The sequence below is a fragment of the Panthera pardus genome, unplaced genomic scaffold (assembly GCF_024362965.1).
Source record: "Panthera pardus isolate Hobbes unplaced genomic scaffold, ASM2436296v1 HiC_scaffold_21, whole genome shotgun sequence".
Lineage (NCBI taxonomy): Eukaryota > Metazoa > Chordata > Mammalia > Carnivora > Felidae > Panthera > Panthera pardus.
The window spans coordinates 1,169,240-1,186,236 of record NW_026526777.1 but is presented as its reverse complement, the minus strand read 5'-3'; the positions used below and the strand labels follow the sequence as shown (position 1 = coordinate 1,186,236).

The following is a 16,997-nucleotide window of genomic DNA, read 5'->3' as shown; positions in this document are numbered from 1 at the left end:
AAGGGGCCGTCTCACAAATGCCCGGCTGCCTGCCGAGGCGTCCGCACAGGCGCCCGTGGGGAGCCAGGCGGCCACCTGCCACCCGCACCCGCCTTCTCCCCGTCGGGGCCGCTGGCAGCGGGGCGAGACCCCCACGGTCCTCAAGGGGCGGGCAGGGGCTATTGAGCGGTCGCCCCCGCTCGCCCCGCTACGGCGTCTCGGGGGTGAGGAGGAGGGGGACGGCGGTGCCCTCGGTTTCCAGGGCGACGCACGGACACCACCCCCCCCCCCCCCCCGTGACAGTGGAGACGCAGCTCGAACCCGGGACCAGAAGACCGGGCCGTGGGTCCTCCCCCAGCCCCTCGCGGTCTGGGCTGCGGGCGCGGACACACGGGTGCGCCGGCACCGGCAGACGGCGGGGGGGGAGGGGGGCGGTCTGCGAGGGGCCTCGAAGGGGGGACGGGGTCCGACTGGAGCCCACGGTGCCACCCCCCACCCCGTAGGCAGAGCAGGGCGATCAGCGAGGCTGACCCGGGTCCGACCTGGGTGTGTGTGGGGGGGGGCTTTGCGAGGTCAGACTTCGGCTCCCCCCCCGCGACCCCGCCCCCCGCGCGCTCACACGCCGCCTCTCGCTGCCGCAGCCGGGCGAGCTAATCGGCGCACCATCCACCTATCGATCGCTGGCTCGGTGCCACGCGGGCCGGCACGGTGCCAGCGGGGGCTGCGGGGCACCGGGGCGGGCGCGGAACGGCCGCGGGGGACGGGGCGCCCCTTCCCCTGGCTGCACCCGGGACACGTCCAGAAAGAGGGCTCTGGTCGGGTTTGGGCGGGGGGGTGGGGGGATCACAGCCTGGCCTGCCAGAGGTGGGAGAGATGGCGTGGGGCTGAGAGCAGAGGGGGCCCTCCCTCCTCGGCCCCACCCCCTCCTCCTTATAAAAGCGAAGAACAAAGAAGCCGCTGGGGAAGGAGGCTTTGATCTGACCCCACCTTCGCAGTTCTAGGCCTGGTACCGCCCAGACTGCCCTTGGGGAGGGGGAAGGATGCCCAGCTCGCAGGACCCAGGCGCTCTGAAACCCGGGTGCGGTCTTTCTGGCAGCCCTTGCTTTTGCCCCGACACCCTGCTTGGTGCTCCCCGGGCTTGGGCAGTGCCTCGAGCAGGTGGGCTGTCAGGAGCAGCTGCCCCCTCCCCGCACAGGAAGCCAGCTAGGGAGGTGGGAGGGGGCGCCGGGCTGTACAGCTGCTGCTGGCACCCACCCCACATTGCCCAGAGGTGTCAGGGAAGGAGCCGGAGGGCGGTGGGTGGGGCAGAGCAACAAAAAGGGGGGTGGTTTATTGAGGGTTTGGTCCAGACACTTATAAAAATACAAACTGGCATGATGTCCAGCCTCATGGCAAGTCTGTCTTCACAGAAGACAAGCGAGTGGCACCCCCCCCCCCCCAGGGTGGGGGGGGATGTTGCCCCAGGGAAGTGGCCCCCAGGGTGCCGGGCACAGGCCTCAGCCTCTTCCTTGCCCTGGTCTGGCAATCCACCTGTCCCAGGGTCTTCGGTCTTGGCCCCCAACAGGCTCAAGGATTCCATCCCACCAAAATCCCAGTCCTTCTGGGGGGATGGGCAAAGAACATCAAAGCAGCGGACGGAGACCCTGTGTTTGTCCTGCCTGGGCTCCGGGGGCAGGGGAGGGGCGCGGGGGGGGGGGGGTGCAGGGCGGTGTGCAGCTCCCTGCAGCAACTCTTCAGCCTGTGATAAGGGGCCAGCCCCTGGAAGGTCACCTCGGACCCTCCGACCGCCCCCATCACTCTTCCATCGGTCTGGCTGGCTTGATGCTGAGGGCCCTCCTCCAGGGAGTCTCGGGAGGGCTGTCGCTCCTGGGGTGGCAGGAGGGGTCCGCTGGGCTCAGAGAATTCGCAGGAGACGCAAAATTGGGAGCAGCAGCAGCAAGAGACAGAGAGGGCTGGGAGGCCCTCCCCCTTGCCACCCAGAGGTGCCACTCTCTCCAGGGCTTCCGACGGGATGGGCCGACTCCGACTCTGCAGGGGGGTGGCACTGATGGGCTCTCCCTGCCAGCAGCCTCCTCCCTGCCCTCCCCCTAGGCTGTTCGCTCTCGTCCCAGTTCAGCCCAGGGCTCGAAGGATATTGCCCTGGAGATGTCGTCCCTTGGCCTGGCATAAAGGGGTACAGTTGGGGGCGCCTGGAGGGCTCAGCCGGTTGAGTGTCCGATCTGGCTCTGGTCACGATCTCACTGTTTGTGAGTTCGAGCCCCACGGCAGGCTCGCGGCTGTCAGCCCAGAGCCTGCTCCGGATCCTCTGCCCCTCCCCCACTCACACTTTCTCAAAAATACACATTAAAAAATTTTAAAAAGGGGTACAGTGAAAGCTCCCACAGAGCAAAAGGCCCCACCTGGGCCCCTCAGGGTGTGATGTTCCCAGACTCTCCCCACTACTCTCCTCACTCCCAAGGGCCCAGAAGGGCTGCCCGCCCTGCCCCAACCTACTTACTGCTCTCCTTGCAGCAGACAGACACCTGGAGCTTCAAGCAGCGGCCAGAACTCTCCGGGGCCGGTACCGCTGCGTGGTGGGAAATCGGGAGGAAGGCGTTAGCACAGGCTAGTCCGCACGCCTCAGACCCTGCTTCAGACCCTTCCGATCGTCTTCTCCCAGGTCCCTGGAAAGCCCGCCCTTACCTTTGGGCCACATCCTGGTGCCAGACTCCCTGTGCCCCCGTCACGTCCCCTTCCCCGGCTCCTCCTGCTTTCTCCTCCTCTTGGGAGACTCACCCTACATGACCCCCTACTCAGTCTTAGACTCAGGCCGCCTGCGCACCTCCACCCGCCCCCCCCCCCCCACCCCGGCCCCAGACACCATCAGTGTGCCTTCCTCACTCACAGATGTAGTAGTAGGTCTCTCCAGGCAAGAACTCGAAGCCAAGGGAGAAGGGTGTGAAGCGCTGAATCTTCTCTGAGAATCGAACGGGACCAAAGGGAGCGAAAGGGAGGGCGCACTCCCAGCGCTTGAAGGCGCCCGGCCCCTGGGCCTGGCAGGCCTCATAGCCCTGCCGGTCCACCATGTATAAAGCAAACGTCTCGGGGCCGTCCGGGGGCCCTGGCCCATCGTAATGCGGGCAGAAGATGTCTAGGTAGTCGTTGAGGACCAGCTCCACCACCGCGTCTCCTCCGAGCAGCCTGCAGGCATAAGGCAGGTGTGGGCTGAAGGGGCAGGGCACAGGGCACCCGGGGCGTAAGGGCCGGAGAGACCCCTCCCCATGGCCCCCGCCAGCCTCTCCCCCACCCACTGGAGAGGGAGCGGCTCGGGAGGGTCTGCGCTTGCCAGCCTGACAACTCTTGAGAGACAGTCGAGAAATGGGGGACGTAACCACTACAGGTCTTGAGAGGTGAAGGGACCGCAGTGCCCACTAGCACGAGGCTCCCACACGAGAAGGCCACTCACCACGCCCTACATTTTCGAGTTGGAGCTGCCGCCCAGCTCTGTGGCCCCAGTGCCCAACAGAGCGTCTGGCACAGCACCCTGTACTTGACAAATGCCAGGTCTGGGGCTGCTGCACAGCTGGGCACGGAGGGAGGGGTACGCAGCACAGTCATGGCCTCGGAGAGGGAGGCCCGGATCAGCATCCGCATCAACAGCAACAGAGAGAGAAAGACTGCTTTGCAGACCTCAGTCCAATACCGGAAAGATGCCACAGGACAAAAAAGAAAGAGGGAGTGGATGGGGGTACCTCCTTTTTGTTTTTCCAGGACAAGGAAATGTTGGACGTGGAGCAGAAGCCCTTCCAGATATGAACCAATCTTTGGCCTACTCAGGACTCCCTTCACCTCCTGGGAGCTGCCTGTGGGAGCCAGGACAGGCAGGAAGGGCTGTCACCCCCTTCCCCCTTCCCTGCCATACACACAGTCCAGCCTGACTCCCGAAAGGCCTCTCGCTATCCCTCAATGGGTGGTCTAAGGACCACCTGCATCTGGAGCTCTAATTAGAAATGCAGATTCATGGGCTCAGCTCAGACCAACTAGAACACGAGCTGGGCCTTGGTTGGATTTGTTCCAGATCATCCCTAGTGCCTGAAAAAGTGTCCTGCCCAAACACTCAATAAGTATTCGTAGATTGAATGAATGAGCCAGAAACCTCAGGGTTCGGGGCTAGGAACCTGAGTTTCTAACGAGTTCTTCAAGTGATTCAGAGGCACTGGTCTGGAACAGAGAGGGGGATTCGGAACTGGAGGACAATAGTTGTTATCACGTGGTGCTCCTATTGTAATGACCTATGGGAGGCTGCCCTCCCTGGGGGTCTTGGGGCTGGAAGAGGCCAGAGCTGAGGTCTTATCTCCCTGCAGCCAGCATCCTAGCACACGCCCTGGCACACCGCACACTGTGTAACGCCTGTCGGTGAGTGAGCAAATGCACAGTCACAGATTGTCTCAAGTATCAGAAAGGCAAACAGATGGAGAAAGCAGAGAGAGGCACGGAGAGCTGGGGAAGAAGATGAAAACACTCGAAAATACCGAGGTTCAAAGGCTTGGGAGAAAGAAATAATGATTTTTATCTGCACAGCCTGCACCTCGTTTGCACACGTGACCTCAGCCAGCCAGCCCGATTTCCCAGGGTACCAGGTGTTATGAGCCCATTTTACAGACGAGATAACTGAGGTTGGAGAGGTCAACCGACTCGCCCGAAGGTGATTCAACTGGAAGGGCTGGGCCGGGACTGGACAGAATTAGAAGGGCGGATAGTGACGGAGATGAAAGCAGAGACAGCGAATGAGATCAGGAGACGGCGAGCGCCAGAGGGGAGGCCCAGCAAGCAGGAGCTTCAACCACGCTCTTTCACGAGAGTAAAGCCCCCTCCCTCCCTCTCCAGACCGCGCGCCCCGGCTCGGGCAGGAGGGCGGGGGGGATCAGCCGGAGAGAGGCCAGAAGCGAGGGGGCGGGGCTCGGAGCGCAGGCCGAGGCCCCCCCCAGCTCCCCGCTCTCCCAGGTCCCACCATCCGCCCGCGGAGCCGGGGTCCTCCGCCCGCCCCCCAACACGTGCGGGCGGGGGGAGCCCGGGGCGCGCCTCGCCCCTCCCCTCCCCCGCCGGCTCAAACAAAGGAGCCCCGGCGCGCGGCCGGGCGCAGGCGGCGCCGCGCACGGAGCGAGAGTGGGGCGCGCGCCCGGCCCGGGAGCGCGCAGGCCCGGCCCGCCGCCGCCTGGGTTCGGCCCGGCTACCTGGGGTTACTGGAGTTCCAGTAGACGGCGTGGCGGAGGCCGGAGCCCCCTCGCAGCGGGGAGCTGAGGAGCGCGGCCCAGAGGACAGTCCGCAGCAGGGGCAGCAGCCGCATCGCCCCCGGGGTCCGCTCTGGTCTGGTCCGGCCGGTCCCGGCCCGCTTCGCTGCCGCGGCGAGAAAGGTACAAAGTGGAGGTGGGGGGGGGGGCGGTGCGGGGCTGGGGGTGGGGTGCGGAGACTCGCGGGCCACGCCCCCGGGTAACTTTCCACCAATGGGGGCGCACCCCCGCCTCTCCGCTCAGAGCCAACTCCTGTTAACCCCCTGCGCGCCGAGGCGCACGCCGGGTTCACCCCGCTCCGACCCCGGCTGCGCCGCGTCGCGAGGGGGCGGGAGGGGCGACGTGGTCCGCTGCTGGGAGTCCGTTTTAGGGAGGTCGCGCCTTTCATGTCTAAGTTAGTACCGGGTAGGAGGCCTTATTGCAATTTGGGGGGACTGAAATAGGAGCACGCGCCCTCTGGCCCCAAGAGGCCGGCGAGGGTCTCCAAAGCCCGTCCGCCTCTACCTGAGAATGTTGCCCGTTTTTTAATGCCGGTCCAGGGATAGCGCGAGTGTCGGAAGGGACGGATCGCCTCCTGGGATTTCGCCCGCCCCCAATCCCCCTTACAGGGCCTTAGTGGTGAGCTCGTGCCCATCTCGGGCTTGGCGCTTGCCCCCTTCCGCCCCACACCTTCGTTCTGGGCTGGGGGCCCGCGCGGCCCCATTCCCGAAAACGAAATAATGAGGCCGATTGCGCCCTATACAATGCACCTTTGTTCCCAAGCCCTCAGGTGGGGCGCGGGGTGGTGGGGGGGGGGGGGAGGAGGCAGGTGCACGGCCTTGGGATCGTGGGAGCCGCCGCCCCGCCCCGCCCCGGCTCCGGGGCTCTGACAACACCAGCCAGATCCACTTTTCCCAGCCACTGGTCAGGGGGTGGGGACGGCTTGGCCGCTTGGTTGATAGCCGCCTGTGGGGGCCGCGCAGACCTGGGGGCGAGGACTTGGCGACTGGCGGGTGGCACGGGGTTTTACAACTCCCCGTGGTACTGCAGTGCGCACAGGCCTCCCGGGCCGGGCAGAAACGAGCCGCGAGCATCCCGGGGACACGCGCCGAGCCGGCCGCGGACTCTCGCCCTCCCCGGCCCGCCTTCGTCCGAGGTGGCAGCGCCTCCTGGCGGACAGACCTGGAACCGCAGCAGGGGCGACCCGGCCTTCCCACAGCGGACAAACTCCGAGGCGCGCTGCCCAGACCTTACTGTTTATTGCACCAGAGCAGGGACAGGCTGTGTGCACCTCCCTCAGCCCAGTCCAGCGCCCAGCCCCTCCCCAACCCCAGCTTCCATGGCGTGAGCGGGTCCCTAGAGTGCTGCTCAGCGGCCCGTGGCAGTGTCCGGGGTCCAGGCTCCGGCTCCCTTAGTCATCACCGGGGACTCCAGGGACTGGTCGCCTCTTGAAGTCCTAGGTCCGGGTGGCAGGCCGGGAAACCTCAGCAGAGGTCAGAGGTAGAGCGAGGACGCTGCTGGGGGCGGCGGTGCAGGTCTGGGGTGCAGACGCCAAGCACAGAGATCAGAGGTGCCCTTTCCCCAGACCATTCGCCCCTCCCACCCATCCTCCGCGCCCCTGCTCGCCTACCTGGACGGTACCACTACGGGTTGGATTCCAGTTTCTGGGCCAGGCAGGTCACCCGAAGGGCACCGGCTCTGGGGGTTGGCGGGCAATGGCTTCCTCGGGGGTGGGGGCTTGGCGGGCCCCTGTGAGTGGGAGAGAAGGCAGGAGGCTGGCTTGGGAGGGGATGTCATGGTGCCCACCTGGTTGTTGGGGAACACCAGCTTGTGGGGCCGGCTTCAGAGGTCACCTCTGTCTCCAAACAAACCTGTCACCGGTAAAGGGCACCAGCGGATGTGCCCTTAGGCACAGAGGGGGCATCTCACCATGGCCACCACTGCCACGGCTATTAGCACCACAGCCCTGGGTGGGGGAGAGGCTGTGCCGTTCTCTCCCCACACTGTTACCTTAGGGTGCCTCACCACCGGGTCAGCGGGCAGAGGGCGGGTGGGGGGATTGGGTCGGTCAGCCAGCTCAGCCTGGACAGAGAGAGGGGCAGTGCTGTGAGAGCACAGCCAGGGGCAAGAGGCATGCAGTGGTACTCTTGAGGGGTTCAGGTCAACATGCAAAGTCAGCCAGGGGGCAGGAGAGAATGGGGACATGCGCACAGGGCTTGGGTGCCTGCCAGCAGAAGCCTCAGGGGAGGAAGGCACGGGTCAGAGTGGTGTCCCTGGCCAGCTGCAGTCCTGCCACTGACCACCAGATGGCGGTAGAAACCAAGGCAGGAGGCTCACCCTTTGCTGATTCTGGGGCTCAGAGTGTCTGAAGGCTGAGGGGCACCCCGGTCCCCTAATGAAGAGCGCCACTGGCAGGGGACCAGGATGAGAGCTGCAGCTGGGCACCAAGCCTCCCACCTGCCCTGGGCGAGGGCGGGGCCTGGCCTGGATTTACCTGGAGTCTCTTGGGCACAGGGTCAGGAGGCAGCGGCCTGGAAGGGGGAGCCGGGAAGCCAAGAGCACTGGCCTGCTGAGAGAGCAGGAGGAGCAGACAGGCAGGGTGGGGGCGGGGTGGGGGGGGAGCACAGAGACAGATGTGGGCAGAGAGGGGTCAGTGCCTGCGGGCGGGGCAGCCAGGGTCCCTGGGGCGGTGGGCGCAGTGCATGCTGTTATCCAATTGTGTGCAGAGGGGGTGACGAGTGGTGGAGCTGGCATGCAGACCACCCCCCACACCCCTGCCGGGGGCTCAGGGGGCACTCACCAGCCCTCCTACCCATGGTGTCCTGGGCCTCATCAGCGTGTGGCACACCCAGGGCCCCTTCTGAGCACCACCCCCCTCGTCCTCCAGGGGCCCCTCTGGGAGCATCCGCAGACCCACCTCTCAAAGCCACCAGCTTGGCCAGCTCAGAGAGCTCAGCGGACCCTCCTCTAGGTGACTGCCCCTCCCCACTGCAGGCTGGACTCTGCTTCTGGGCCTGCAGCCAGGGGAGTGGGGGAGGGCTGGCCCTGACTCCTCTGGCCGACTCTTGGGCAGTGTGAGACTCTCTCTGAGTCTAGGGCCTTCAGTACCCCCGCCCCAGGGCCCAAGCCGGACGCTTGGACAAGGTGGGGCCTCTCTCCTCTGGTATCCATGACTCACCTTGGCACCTGGCATCAGCAGGACCCTCTGCGGGGGTCCTGGGCGTTCTGGGGGACCAGACTGGGCTGCCCTGGACATGGAGAAAAGGAGGCAGGGGGCCCAGCGTCAGACCACGCTCTCCACCCGCACGCGACCCTTGAGTGCAGTGGCCGCAGCCCCTTGGAGAGCAAGGGTTTAGCCCAGTCAGAGTGGGGAGGCGGGGGCGGGGGGGGGGGTGATGAGCCGGAGGGAGGGCCCCACTTAGCACAGGGGCTCCCCGGCTGCCCTCCGTGGATCTCCGTGTGAGGTGAAGAGTTACGGGGCGTGTGTAGAGAAGGGAGGTGTGGGGGGAGCGGTCCGAGGGGCTGGCGATCGGAAGCCCGTGGGGGGCGCTGCAGACGGGGTGGGGCAGGACCCCACGGCCGTCGTGTGCCGCAGGGCGGTCGAGGGAGCGGCGGCAAGGAGCCTGGTACCTGTACTGGCAGCTGGGGCCTTTGAGCTGACAGAGCCGTTGGCGCAGGCGGGCACGGTGCCAGTAGCTGGCGCCCAGGAGCATCAGGGCCACCAACAGCAGGAGGCTGAGAGGCAGCCCTGTGGTCAGGGAGCTGGTTGCTGTGGGGAGAAGGCGGGTGGGGCTAGGATCCTACACCCAGGAAGGGGTGGCAGGTGGGGAGGGGGAAGTGATCAGAGAACCCCAAGGGGTCAGGAAAGGGCGGGGGGGTGGGTAAGGAAGCCACTGTGCCCTCTCCCCTCCCCCCCCACCTCTGCTGCGGTTGGCACAGTCCGGCGGCGCCCAGCCCTCCTCGCAGCGGCAGTGTCCTTTGCTGTCGCAGACCTAGGGGTACAGGCTGAGTAACGAGGGGCCCGTTCCCCTGTCCCAGCTTTTCAGGAGCTCCTAAGTGCACAACCGGGAGGTGTGCCGGGGTGATGGGATGGAGAGAGGGACAGTTTATCCACGGCAGACCAGGTGAAACCAAACTAGCCCCTCGAGCGCCTTCTCCGTGCCGGGCACTGTACCGGAAACTCCCATGTCCTCTCATGCACCAGGAACTGGGTACTATTATTCTGCCCACTGGATAGTCGAGGAGGCTGAGCTCAGAGAGGTTAATAATCTGCCTGAAGTCACGCAGCTAGGCAGCAGCAGAGCAAGGGTCGGAAGCTAGGTGTGTGTGTTTCCCAGCCTGTCACCGTTCTCGTCCCCGGAGGCTGCCTGCTCCCCCCGCCCCCCCACCGTCTCCCCCAGGCCAGCTCACCCCGTGCCCGTGGCACTTGCTTCGACATTCCTGCGCTCCCAGGAGACCCACGGGCTGGCATCGACGGTCAATGCACACCTGCCCAGGGGAGGAAGAAGAAAGATCAGGTTCTCACGAAGCTTCACTGACCCTGGGAGGCCAGCGCGGCTGAGTGGCGGATGGAGAAACCGAGGCCCACGGGAGGACAGGGCTTCGCTCGGGCCAAAGAGAGAATCTGAACCCCCCTCAGAGTCTGTGCCTTTTACACGGGTGGACAGCGAGGCCCGGGCACTGCTCGCCGTGGTCCAGACACCCCTCCCCCTCCTGGTCTTGCCCCCTTGGGACTGCTCACCAGGTCAGGACCACAGGCTGTGCCGGGCAGAGTCAGGAGGGGCTGGGCCACGTCATTGCCCAGGTCCAGGTGGACCCAGCTGCAGTTCAGCTCCGGCTGGGTCCCGTTGGCCTCTAGTATCTCCCAGTGCAGATCCCGGGCTGAGCCCCGCAGCGGCTGGGCCCGACCCCCCTGGCACTGGAGCTGCCCGCACATGGCATCTCTGAGGTGAGGGAGGAGGTGCAGGGTCAGGCCGAGGCCCCCACAAACCCAGAGGAGAATCCAGGTTTCGTCACTTACTTAGGGGCACAGGACACGTAGCTGCCATCAGGGCTGCGTCCACAGCTCCCGAAGGCATCGCCTCTCGTGTTGGCGGTAAGGAGGCAGCGCGGCGCGGCGGGCTGGGCCCCGGGTCCCCAGAGAGCCTGGCACTGCTGGGCATAGGAAGCGCAGCGCCCCTGCACGCACACAGCCTGGCCCCCCGCGCACGGCTCGCCGTTGCCCAGGCTGACGTCAGGAGGGCACTGGGGGCTGTCTCCCGAGCAGAACTCCGCGAGGTCACAGTCCCCTCTGGCGGGGCGGCACTGCCAGCCGGCTGGGCGCAGCTAGGGGGGTGGGGGAGGGTCAGAAGGGGTGCCGGGCAGGTCCAGCCCGGCCCTGGGGGCCACAGGGACCCTTCCCGCCGTGGCCCCGGGCGGGTGAGCTGTGGCGGCCGGTCCGGTCCGTGCCCACCTGGCAATCCTGACAACAGAGCCCGCCGGACGCGCACTGCGCCCCAGGCCTCAGCTGGCAGGTGAAGTCATCGCAACAGGGGTCGGTGCATTCCTGGGGGCACGGGGTGGGGGTGGGGGGGTTGCGTCAGGGCGGGCTGGGCCCGAGAGCCTACCTCCTCCCCTCCGCCCAGGGCAGCCATCAGAAGGACGCAGCGGCAAGTAAAGCCCAGAGCCCAATGACATGTGTGGTGTCCCTGCAGGCGGGGAGGGGCGGAGAGGAACGGGCCGGCCCTTTAGAGCCCACGAAGGGGCTCTGGAGGCTCGGAGCGGGGTAGTGGGCCAGGGCCAGGGCACAGGAGTGAGTGGGGCAGGGCTTCGGGCGAGGGGCTCACGTCCGGGAAGCCACAGTCACACTGCTCGCCCGGCTCCACCAACATATTTCCGCAGACAGCGGCCATAGAGGGCAGGCCGGGCTGCCGTTCGAAGAGGCAGCTGCCCATCCCCTCCAGGAGAGCCTCCTCCAGGGCCCGCCGGCTGCAGTTGCTGAAGTTGAGGCCTGGCAGGAAGCTGGGGACGGCGGGGGAGAGGTTAGGGCTGCAGCCACCCCCTGCCCCTGCCCCTGCCCCTCCCCGCTGTGCGTCCTGCAGCCACTCACTCTGTGGAGGCCTCCATGATGCAGCTCTTGGCCGGGGCCGGGCCCGGGCAGGGGCAGCTGTTCCCTGGCAAGTCGTGGTCCAGGCCCAGGCTGTGGCCCAGCTCGTGAGCTATGGAGGACGCAACCCCCAGGACGCTGGTGGAGTGGTCCTGGCATTGGGGAGGGGACACCCCAGGTCCAGCACCAGCCTGACTCTCTTGTTCTCTCCTCATCTGACCTCTTGGGCGCTCAGCCTCCCTCCTTCACTGCTTCTGGAGTAGGAGGAGAGCCCGGGCCTGGGTGGTGGGAAGGCTTAGAGCTCGCTCAGCTCTGTTCCTGTCCCTTACGTGTGGCCCTGGGCACTCGCCTCTGTTCTGTGGGCCTCAGCCACCCCCTCCTCCCCTGCGAGGTGCCCTCACAGGTGAAGCCCCCACGTAACGGTGCCGTGACAGCAGGGGCCACGTCCTACCCGCCGTCCTCCCCGCCCCCCCCCCCCGTCCCCACATCCGCGGTTTTGGGGTAGGTAACTCGGTGGGGTTGGGGGGGGGCACGTGGAGGAGGCGACGTGCGAGGGCCCCGGCATCGCTCACCATGTTCACACCCCCCGAGAGGTCGGGAGAGCAGATGGAATTCTGAATGGCCATGCCCACCGCGGGCCCGGAGAACGAGGTGGCACTGTGGGATCGCAGGGCCACAGGTCAGCCCAGAGCTTCAGGGCCGCAGGCGGGGAGCTGGGGCGCAGCCTGGGGTCTTACGTCACGAGCTGGGCGCTGTCGTGGGTCAGTCGAGGCAGTAAGTCTTCCCGCCGCCAGCGCAGGAAGTTGTGTAGCGTGAGGCCGGGGTCCCGGCTGATCTCCACCAGGTCACGCTGGCTCCAGGCCTCCAGGCCCACCAGCGCCACCCGGACGTTCAGGGGCCGGAAGAACTGAAAGAGAATGGGGGCTCAGGAGAGGGGTCCCCGCGGCCACAGGGCCGTCCGGCTGCTGCTGGGCCCGGCACTCACGGCGTCCAGGAGAAAGGCCACCTTCAGCATGCGGGTCAGCAGGTGCTGGAAGTCCGGGTACCTCTGGACCTGCGGCTCAAGGGAAACGACCATGATAAGGAGCAGACGCGGCACTGGGGGGGGGGGGGGCGGGACACGGCGGGCGGTGTAGGGGAGGGTTGGGGGGGCAGGACACGCGGCGCCTGCAAGCTCACCTCAGAATGGTCGGCTACGAGCACCAGCTCAATAACCTTGGTCTCTGCCACCACGTCCCGCCTCCGCTGAGGACAAGAAGGGGTGTCAGGCACACTCCTCACGCCGGGGCCACACGGGGCTGCCCGAGCTGTGTCCGCTCCCACCCTGTGTGCTCCAGTGGAGGAGAGCAGAGAGCCCGTTTCACAGAGGAACCCCTGAGAGCCTGAGAGGCCAGGGACTTGCCCAAGGTGGACCGAGAAGTAGGTCATGAAGCTGGGAGTAGAGCCTTGCTTCTCTGGCTCCAAACTCAGTACTTTTCCTGAATTAAAAAAAATAATACTAGGGGCGCCCGGCTGGCCCAGTCGGATGAGCATGCGACTCTTGATCTCGGGGGTCGTGAGTCTGAGCCCCACACTCGGTACAGAGATTACTAAAAACAGCCAAAACGATAAATAGGGGGCACCTGGGTGGCTCAGTCGGTTAAGCGTCCGACTTCGGCTCAGGCCATGATCTCACAGTTTGTGCGTTCAAGCCCCGCGTCGGGCTCTGCGCTGACAGCTCAGAGCCTGGAACCTGCTTCGGATTCTGTGTCTCTCTCTCTCTCTCTCTCTGCTCCTCCCCCCACTCAAGGTCTGTCTCTCTCTCAAAAATAAACGTTAAAAAAAACCACAATAAATAAACTTTAAGAAGTAAATAATAATAGCCAACACCATCATATATTTACCTATCTCGGGCCCAGTTTAAGCACCATATAGATACTTGATAGATGGATATAGACTCGTTTAAGCTCCACAGTAACCCTAGAGAGTAAGTAGCTTATTCTCCCCGATTTATAAACGAGGGTGCTGGACTCATACTGCCTTATGCCTGGTGACTGTGTGGTCTGTAGCCAAGCACTCTCCGCACACGGGATCATACGGCCCATGAAGAGTCTGAGTCAGGTCCCTGCGTCTAAACCCCGCATATGTCATTTCGTGGTTGAACAGCTTTGGGCAAGTCACTGCCTCTCTCTCTCTCTGAGCTGGTTTTCTAACAAAGACGGAGCTATTGCCAGCCCGAACCTCCCAGGGTTTCGGGAGGAGGAGAGGAGATTATGTTCACACAGGGCCCGACCCAGGGCAACAGCTCCTTAGAAGGTACTGGAAACAAAGATCTCTGAGGGTCCGGGGCCTGGCCCTCAGGGACAACAGAAGCCTGGCCTCTTGCCGTCATCCTCACCCGACGACTGCGCATGTGGCTGTGGCGCCGTCCCCGGGGCCGCTCCTGGGGAGCCCGCGTGGCCACAGATGCGTGCCCGCTCAACCCACAGGTGCGGCCTGGCAGGAGGAGGTCTCGGGTCCGGGAGATGATGGGGGCGGCTCGCAGGTCCCCGGGCCCCAGCTCCAAGGTGTAGCTTCTCTCCGGGGACAGGACCACCAGACCCCTGGGAGGAGGCAGGAAGTCAGAAGACCTCTCAGCTCCACACCTCACACAGCCTGGCTCTCTCCACCCCGGTGGGATGCGCCCTCTGTACCTGAGCCCTGAGCAGGTGCACACGGACGCCCAGGAGCCCACGTGGCCCCGTACCGCTCCCTGGTAGCAGCAGCTGTCCTGCAGCAGAGAAAGGTCAGCGCTACCCCCAAGGCCAGGGCTGGAGCCCCCGAGGCTAGCTAGCCTGTCGGTGAAGGCTGGTGAAGGCTGGTGAAGGCGCACCCCACATCGCGTAGGGATGACACCCTCCATGTGGCCCCTGGCGCCGCCCTCGGGCCGGAGACGGGACACTAGACTCACCAGAGCGTGTCCCTCGCTGGCCACACGGGTGCCGTCGGGCCGGTACCACATCAGGTGTGGGCGGCCTGGGACTAGCTCCCTGTGGAGTGAAGAAAAACGGAGGCAATGCCAGTCGCCTCCCAGGGCGGTACGGCGACATCCTGAGGTCCAGAGGTGGTAAGGGGTGGCTGGGGGCCAGGGTTCCCCCCGAGGCCGCAGAGTAGAGCGCTCGGGCCACAAACTCTGCCAGGCTATCTGGGTCCTAACCTGGTTTTTACCACACGCTAGCTGTGTGACCTTGGGCGGGTTATGTAACCTCTCTGTGCCTTGACTTCTTCATATGTAAAATGAAAACAGCAGCATCATAGTATTTACCTTATAGGTTGTTAGAAGGATTAAGAGAGTTCGGGCACTTAGTAAACGTCACCTACGGTTGTTACTTGTGCTGTTATTGTCGTTACCACCGTCATTGTTACCTATTCTGCAGCAGCTCCAGGGTATGACTGTCACCGTCCAATTCCAATCTGATCCGCAGAGCCTCAGGCAGATTGGTCTGCGGGCACCAGAGGGTATGTCACCTCCCTGGCCCTGCCTGAAACTCCCATCCGTCTCTAACCAGAAAACCTCAGACCCTTAGGAGAGTACCAACGATTAGGTCACCGGAGGGGGGGGGGGGGTCCCGAGGGAGGGGCCAGGAAGCCCTGCCCGGCCTGGGGCATTGTTCTGGGGGGCTGTGTGCGAGGTCAAGCAAGGTATCTGAGCCGCCCCTTCTCGGCTTCCTGCCCAGAGAGGAAGCATCATGGAAGAGCTGGCGCTCGCCCCAGCCCTTCCTCTGACTCAGTGCTGGAATTGGGGAGGGGGGTGCCTGGTGAGGCCCTGACCTTCCCCCACCGAGAAAGCCCGCAGAGTGAGACCCCGAAGGCAAGTCTGGCCTCAGGGTCTCCCCAGGAGATGGACGGGGCCGGGCGGGGCTGAGGCTGGCAGATGCGTGTCGGGGGAGAGGGGGTAAGCGAAGCCAGGTGCTGGGGTGTGGCCAGAGGGGCAGCCAGACCTGGGGTGGCCGTGCCACATGAGGTCCACTCACCTGCTCCTCAGAGAGGGCTGGTTATGGGGGCGGCAGGGACTGTGTTCTGTGCTTGAAGGGACAGGGGTCTCACCTGCAGCATCTCCGCCAGGCTGAGTGTGGGGCTGTCTTGAAAGACCTGGGGCTCCGAGGGTCCACCCAGGGCCCTCTCTGGCCTCGTCTGCTCCTCCACAGGGCCACCTGCAGGGTCCCCAGGACACCCCAAGAGCGTGCTGAGCGAGCCAGTCCCTGGCGCTGGGCACAGCCGGTGCCTGTGGCCACTCAGGGCCCTTCTCGGCTGGAAGGACTCCTGCACTGCATTCTGGGACTTAAAGGAGCAAGCCCCAGGAGAGGGGCTTCTCTCCACCCCTCACTTTCACCCCTACCCCACCTGCACGTCCCCAGGGAAAGTTCAGCTTGCCCCGCCTGGGGCCCCCTCCCTGTCCCCCCAGGCTCTCACGGGGAGCCCCCTTCCCGCTCCCTCCCAATCACACCCCCCCCCCAGGAACGCCCCCTCTCAGGCCTGGGCGAAGCCTTGTGGCCCGGTGCCCACTCACCCTCCCCTTTCCTCACATCGGAGCTGCGGGAACGCCCATCTCTGGGTGCGCAGTGCAAACACCCCTCCCTAAACATCCCTCAGACCCAGCCAGGCACACCCGCTCGCCACAGCTCAGCTCCTCCCTGCTCCCAACATCCCCCCCTCCTCCGTCCCCACAACGGCCCTGTCTCCTCCGCACAGCCCACCCCCGCCTGCCATCCCGGTCCGTGGCCAGAGACGCAGCGGGAAGTGAAAGTTCCTAGGAGGAGTTGGTGTCAGCCTCTTTCCAGGCCGACTCTCCGCCCGCCCCCCCCCCCACCCCCGGCTCCTCCCGCGTCCCCACCCGCCAGCTCCGCCAGGTTTTTGGTGGCATCAACACGGGGTGAGGGGCGCCGTGACCGCCCGGGCCCTGGATAAGGAAGAGTCCTCTTCGCCAAACCCTCCGGGCCGTGCCCACTCGGCGCCCTGGCACCGGGCAGGATGGTCGGCTAGGCCCCAGAGGGGCGAAGACGTCAGTCCTGGGGAGCAGCGACCGTCTCCCACCATCCTGAGGGGGCGCTGGGCCGGGCCCTTTGGTGCCCGGCACCGGAGCCTGGAAGTGTCCGCGGGGACCGCGCACAGGATGACCGCGCAGGGGGACCGGCATCCCCCTCCATCGCCCAGGACATCGAGGCAGGGCGGGCCGCGCTCTGGCCAAGGGGTCTCCCCGGGTCTCCGGCCGACTCCCAGTGCCTCCCGACTTCCCCGTGCCTTCTCCCAGTCTGTCCCCCCCGCCCACCGCGGGCCGGGCACTCACCTCGATCCGGGAGCGGCCGGGAGGACAGGGGGCTGCCTGCGCCCAGGAGCCCCAGGGCCCAGAGCAGCGCCAGCCGCATGGCAGCGGCGCCCGGGGCCGGGCGAGGGCAGCAGGTGCTGGGCCGCGCGCCGAGGAACCGCGGCCGCCGGGTCTGCCTGGCGCACCCCGCCGCGCCGGGCCGCCACCAGGCCCCGCCCCGTCCCGCCCCCGCCCCGGGGGCGCAGGGCCAGGCCCCGCCCCCGGGGGAGCCGCGGCTCCGCCCCCGGAGGGCCCCGCCCCCGCCCGCGACTCCCGCGGGGCCCGCGCGGCTCGGCCCCGCCGCGTTCCCGCTGCTGCGCGGGGTGGGAGCAGAACGAGGCCCGGTCCGACCGGCTTGGGC

General features: G+C 65.9%; 2 protein-coding genes across 9 annotated transcripts; both read right to left on the bottom strand.

The window, feature by feature from the left end:
- Positions 1 to 1,279: 1,279 nt before the first annotated feature.
- EFNA4 (ephrin A4) lies at positions 1,280 to 6,357 on the bottom strand. 5 transcript variants are annotated; one of them, XM_053908752.1, is made up of 4 exons: positions 5,193 to 6,357; positions 2,864 to 3,159; positions 2,473 to 2,545; positions 1,280 to 2,007 (listed from the first exon to the last, which is right to left on the bottom strand). In XM_053908752.1, exons 1-4 carry the CDS (start codon positions 5,303 to 5,305, stop codon positions 1,773 to 1,775), a joined length of 717 nt encoding a protein of 238 aa, XP_053764727.1. In that variant the 5' UTR covers positions 5,306 to 6,357; the 3' UTR covers positions 1,280 to 1,772. The 5 variants fall into 5 exon arrangements, with proteins under 5 accessions (XP_053764727.1, XP_053764726.1, XP_019287118.1 ...); XM_053908751.1 differs by lacking the exon at positions 5,193 to 6,357 and adding an exon at positions 3,425 to 5,177; XM_019431573.2 differs by having other exon boundaries at positions 1,761 to 2,007; positions 2,477 to 2,545.
- Positions 6,358 to 6,468: 111 nt separating this feature from the next.
- ADAM15 (ADAM metallopeptidase domain 15) lies at positions 6,469 to 16,807 on the bottom strand. Of its 4 annotated transcripts, none has more exons than XM_053908748.1 (23): positions 16,619 to 16,806; positions 15,379 to 15,485; positions 14,698 to 14,774; positions 14,243 to 14,321; positions 13,986 to 14,062; positions 13,691 to 13,895; positions 12,493 to 12,558; positions 12,299 to 12,367; positions 12,051 to 12,220; positions 11,886 to 11,970; positions 11,317 to 11,465; positions 11,054 to 11,228; positions 10,681 to 10,773; positions 10,249 to 10,553; positions 9,970 to 10,171; positions 9,639 to 9,716; positions 9,148 to 9,220; positions 8,859 to 8,997; positions 8,407 to 8,476; positions 7,723 to 7,794; positions 7,239 to 7,310; positions 6,859 to 7,034; positions 6,469 to 6,765 (listed from the first exon to the last, which is right to left on the bottom strand). In XM_053908748.1, exons 1-23 carry the CDS (start codon positions 16,695 to 16,697, stop codon positions 6,723 to 6,725), a joined length of 2,661 nt encoding a protein of 886 aa, XP_053764723.1. In that variant the 5' UTR covers positions 16,698 to 16,806; the 3' UTR covers positions 6,469 to 6,722. The 4 variants fall into 4 exon arrangements, with proteins under 4 accessions (XP_053764723.1, XP_053764722.1, XP_019287055.2 ...); XM_053908747.1 differs by having other exon boundaries at positions 7,723 to 7,797; positions 16,619 to 16,805; XM_019431510.2 differs by lacking the exon at positions 7,723 to 7,794 and having other exon boundaries at positions 16,619 to 16,805.
- Between the last annotated feature and the right edge of the window lie 190 nt (positions 16,808 to 16,997).

Coding starts and splice junctions, on each gene's coding strand:
- EFNA4 (XM_053908751.1), bottom strand. CDS start 3,612: ATGCGGATGCTGATCCGGGCCTCCCTCTCCGAGGCCATGACTGTGCTG. Junction 2,546..2,863: donor AGAGACCTACTACTACATCT/GTGAGTGAGGAA, acceptor CCCACCACGCAG/CGGTACCGGCCCCGGAGAGT. Junction 2,008..2,472: donor TGCTGCAAGGAGAGCAGTAA/GTAGGTTGGGGC, acceptor ACCCCCCTGCAG/AGTCGGAGTCGGCCCATCCC.
- ADAM15 (XM_053908747.1), bottom strand. CDS start 16,697: ATGCGGCTGGCGCTGCTCTGGGCCCTGGGGCTCCTGGGCGCAGGCAGC. Junction 12,368..12,492: donor TCGTAGCCGACCATTCTGAG/GTGAGCTTGCAG, acceptor CTTGAGCCGCAG/GTCCAGAGGTACCCGGACTT. Junction 7,035..7,238: donor CGGTGGTGAGGCACCCTAAG/GTAACAGTGTGG, acceptor CCCAACAACCAG/GTGGGCACCATGACATCCCC.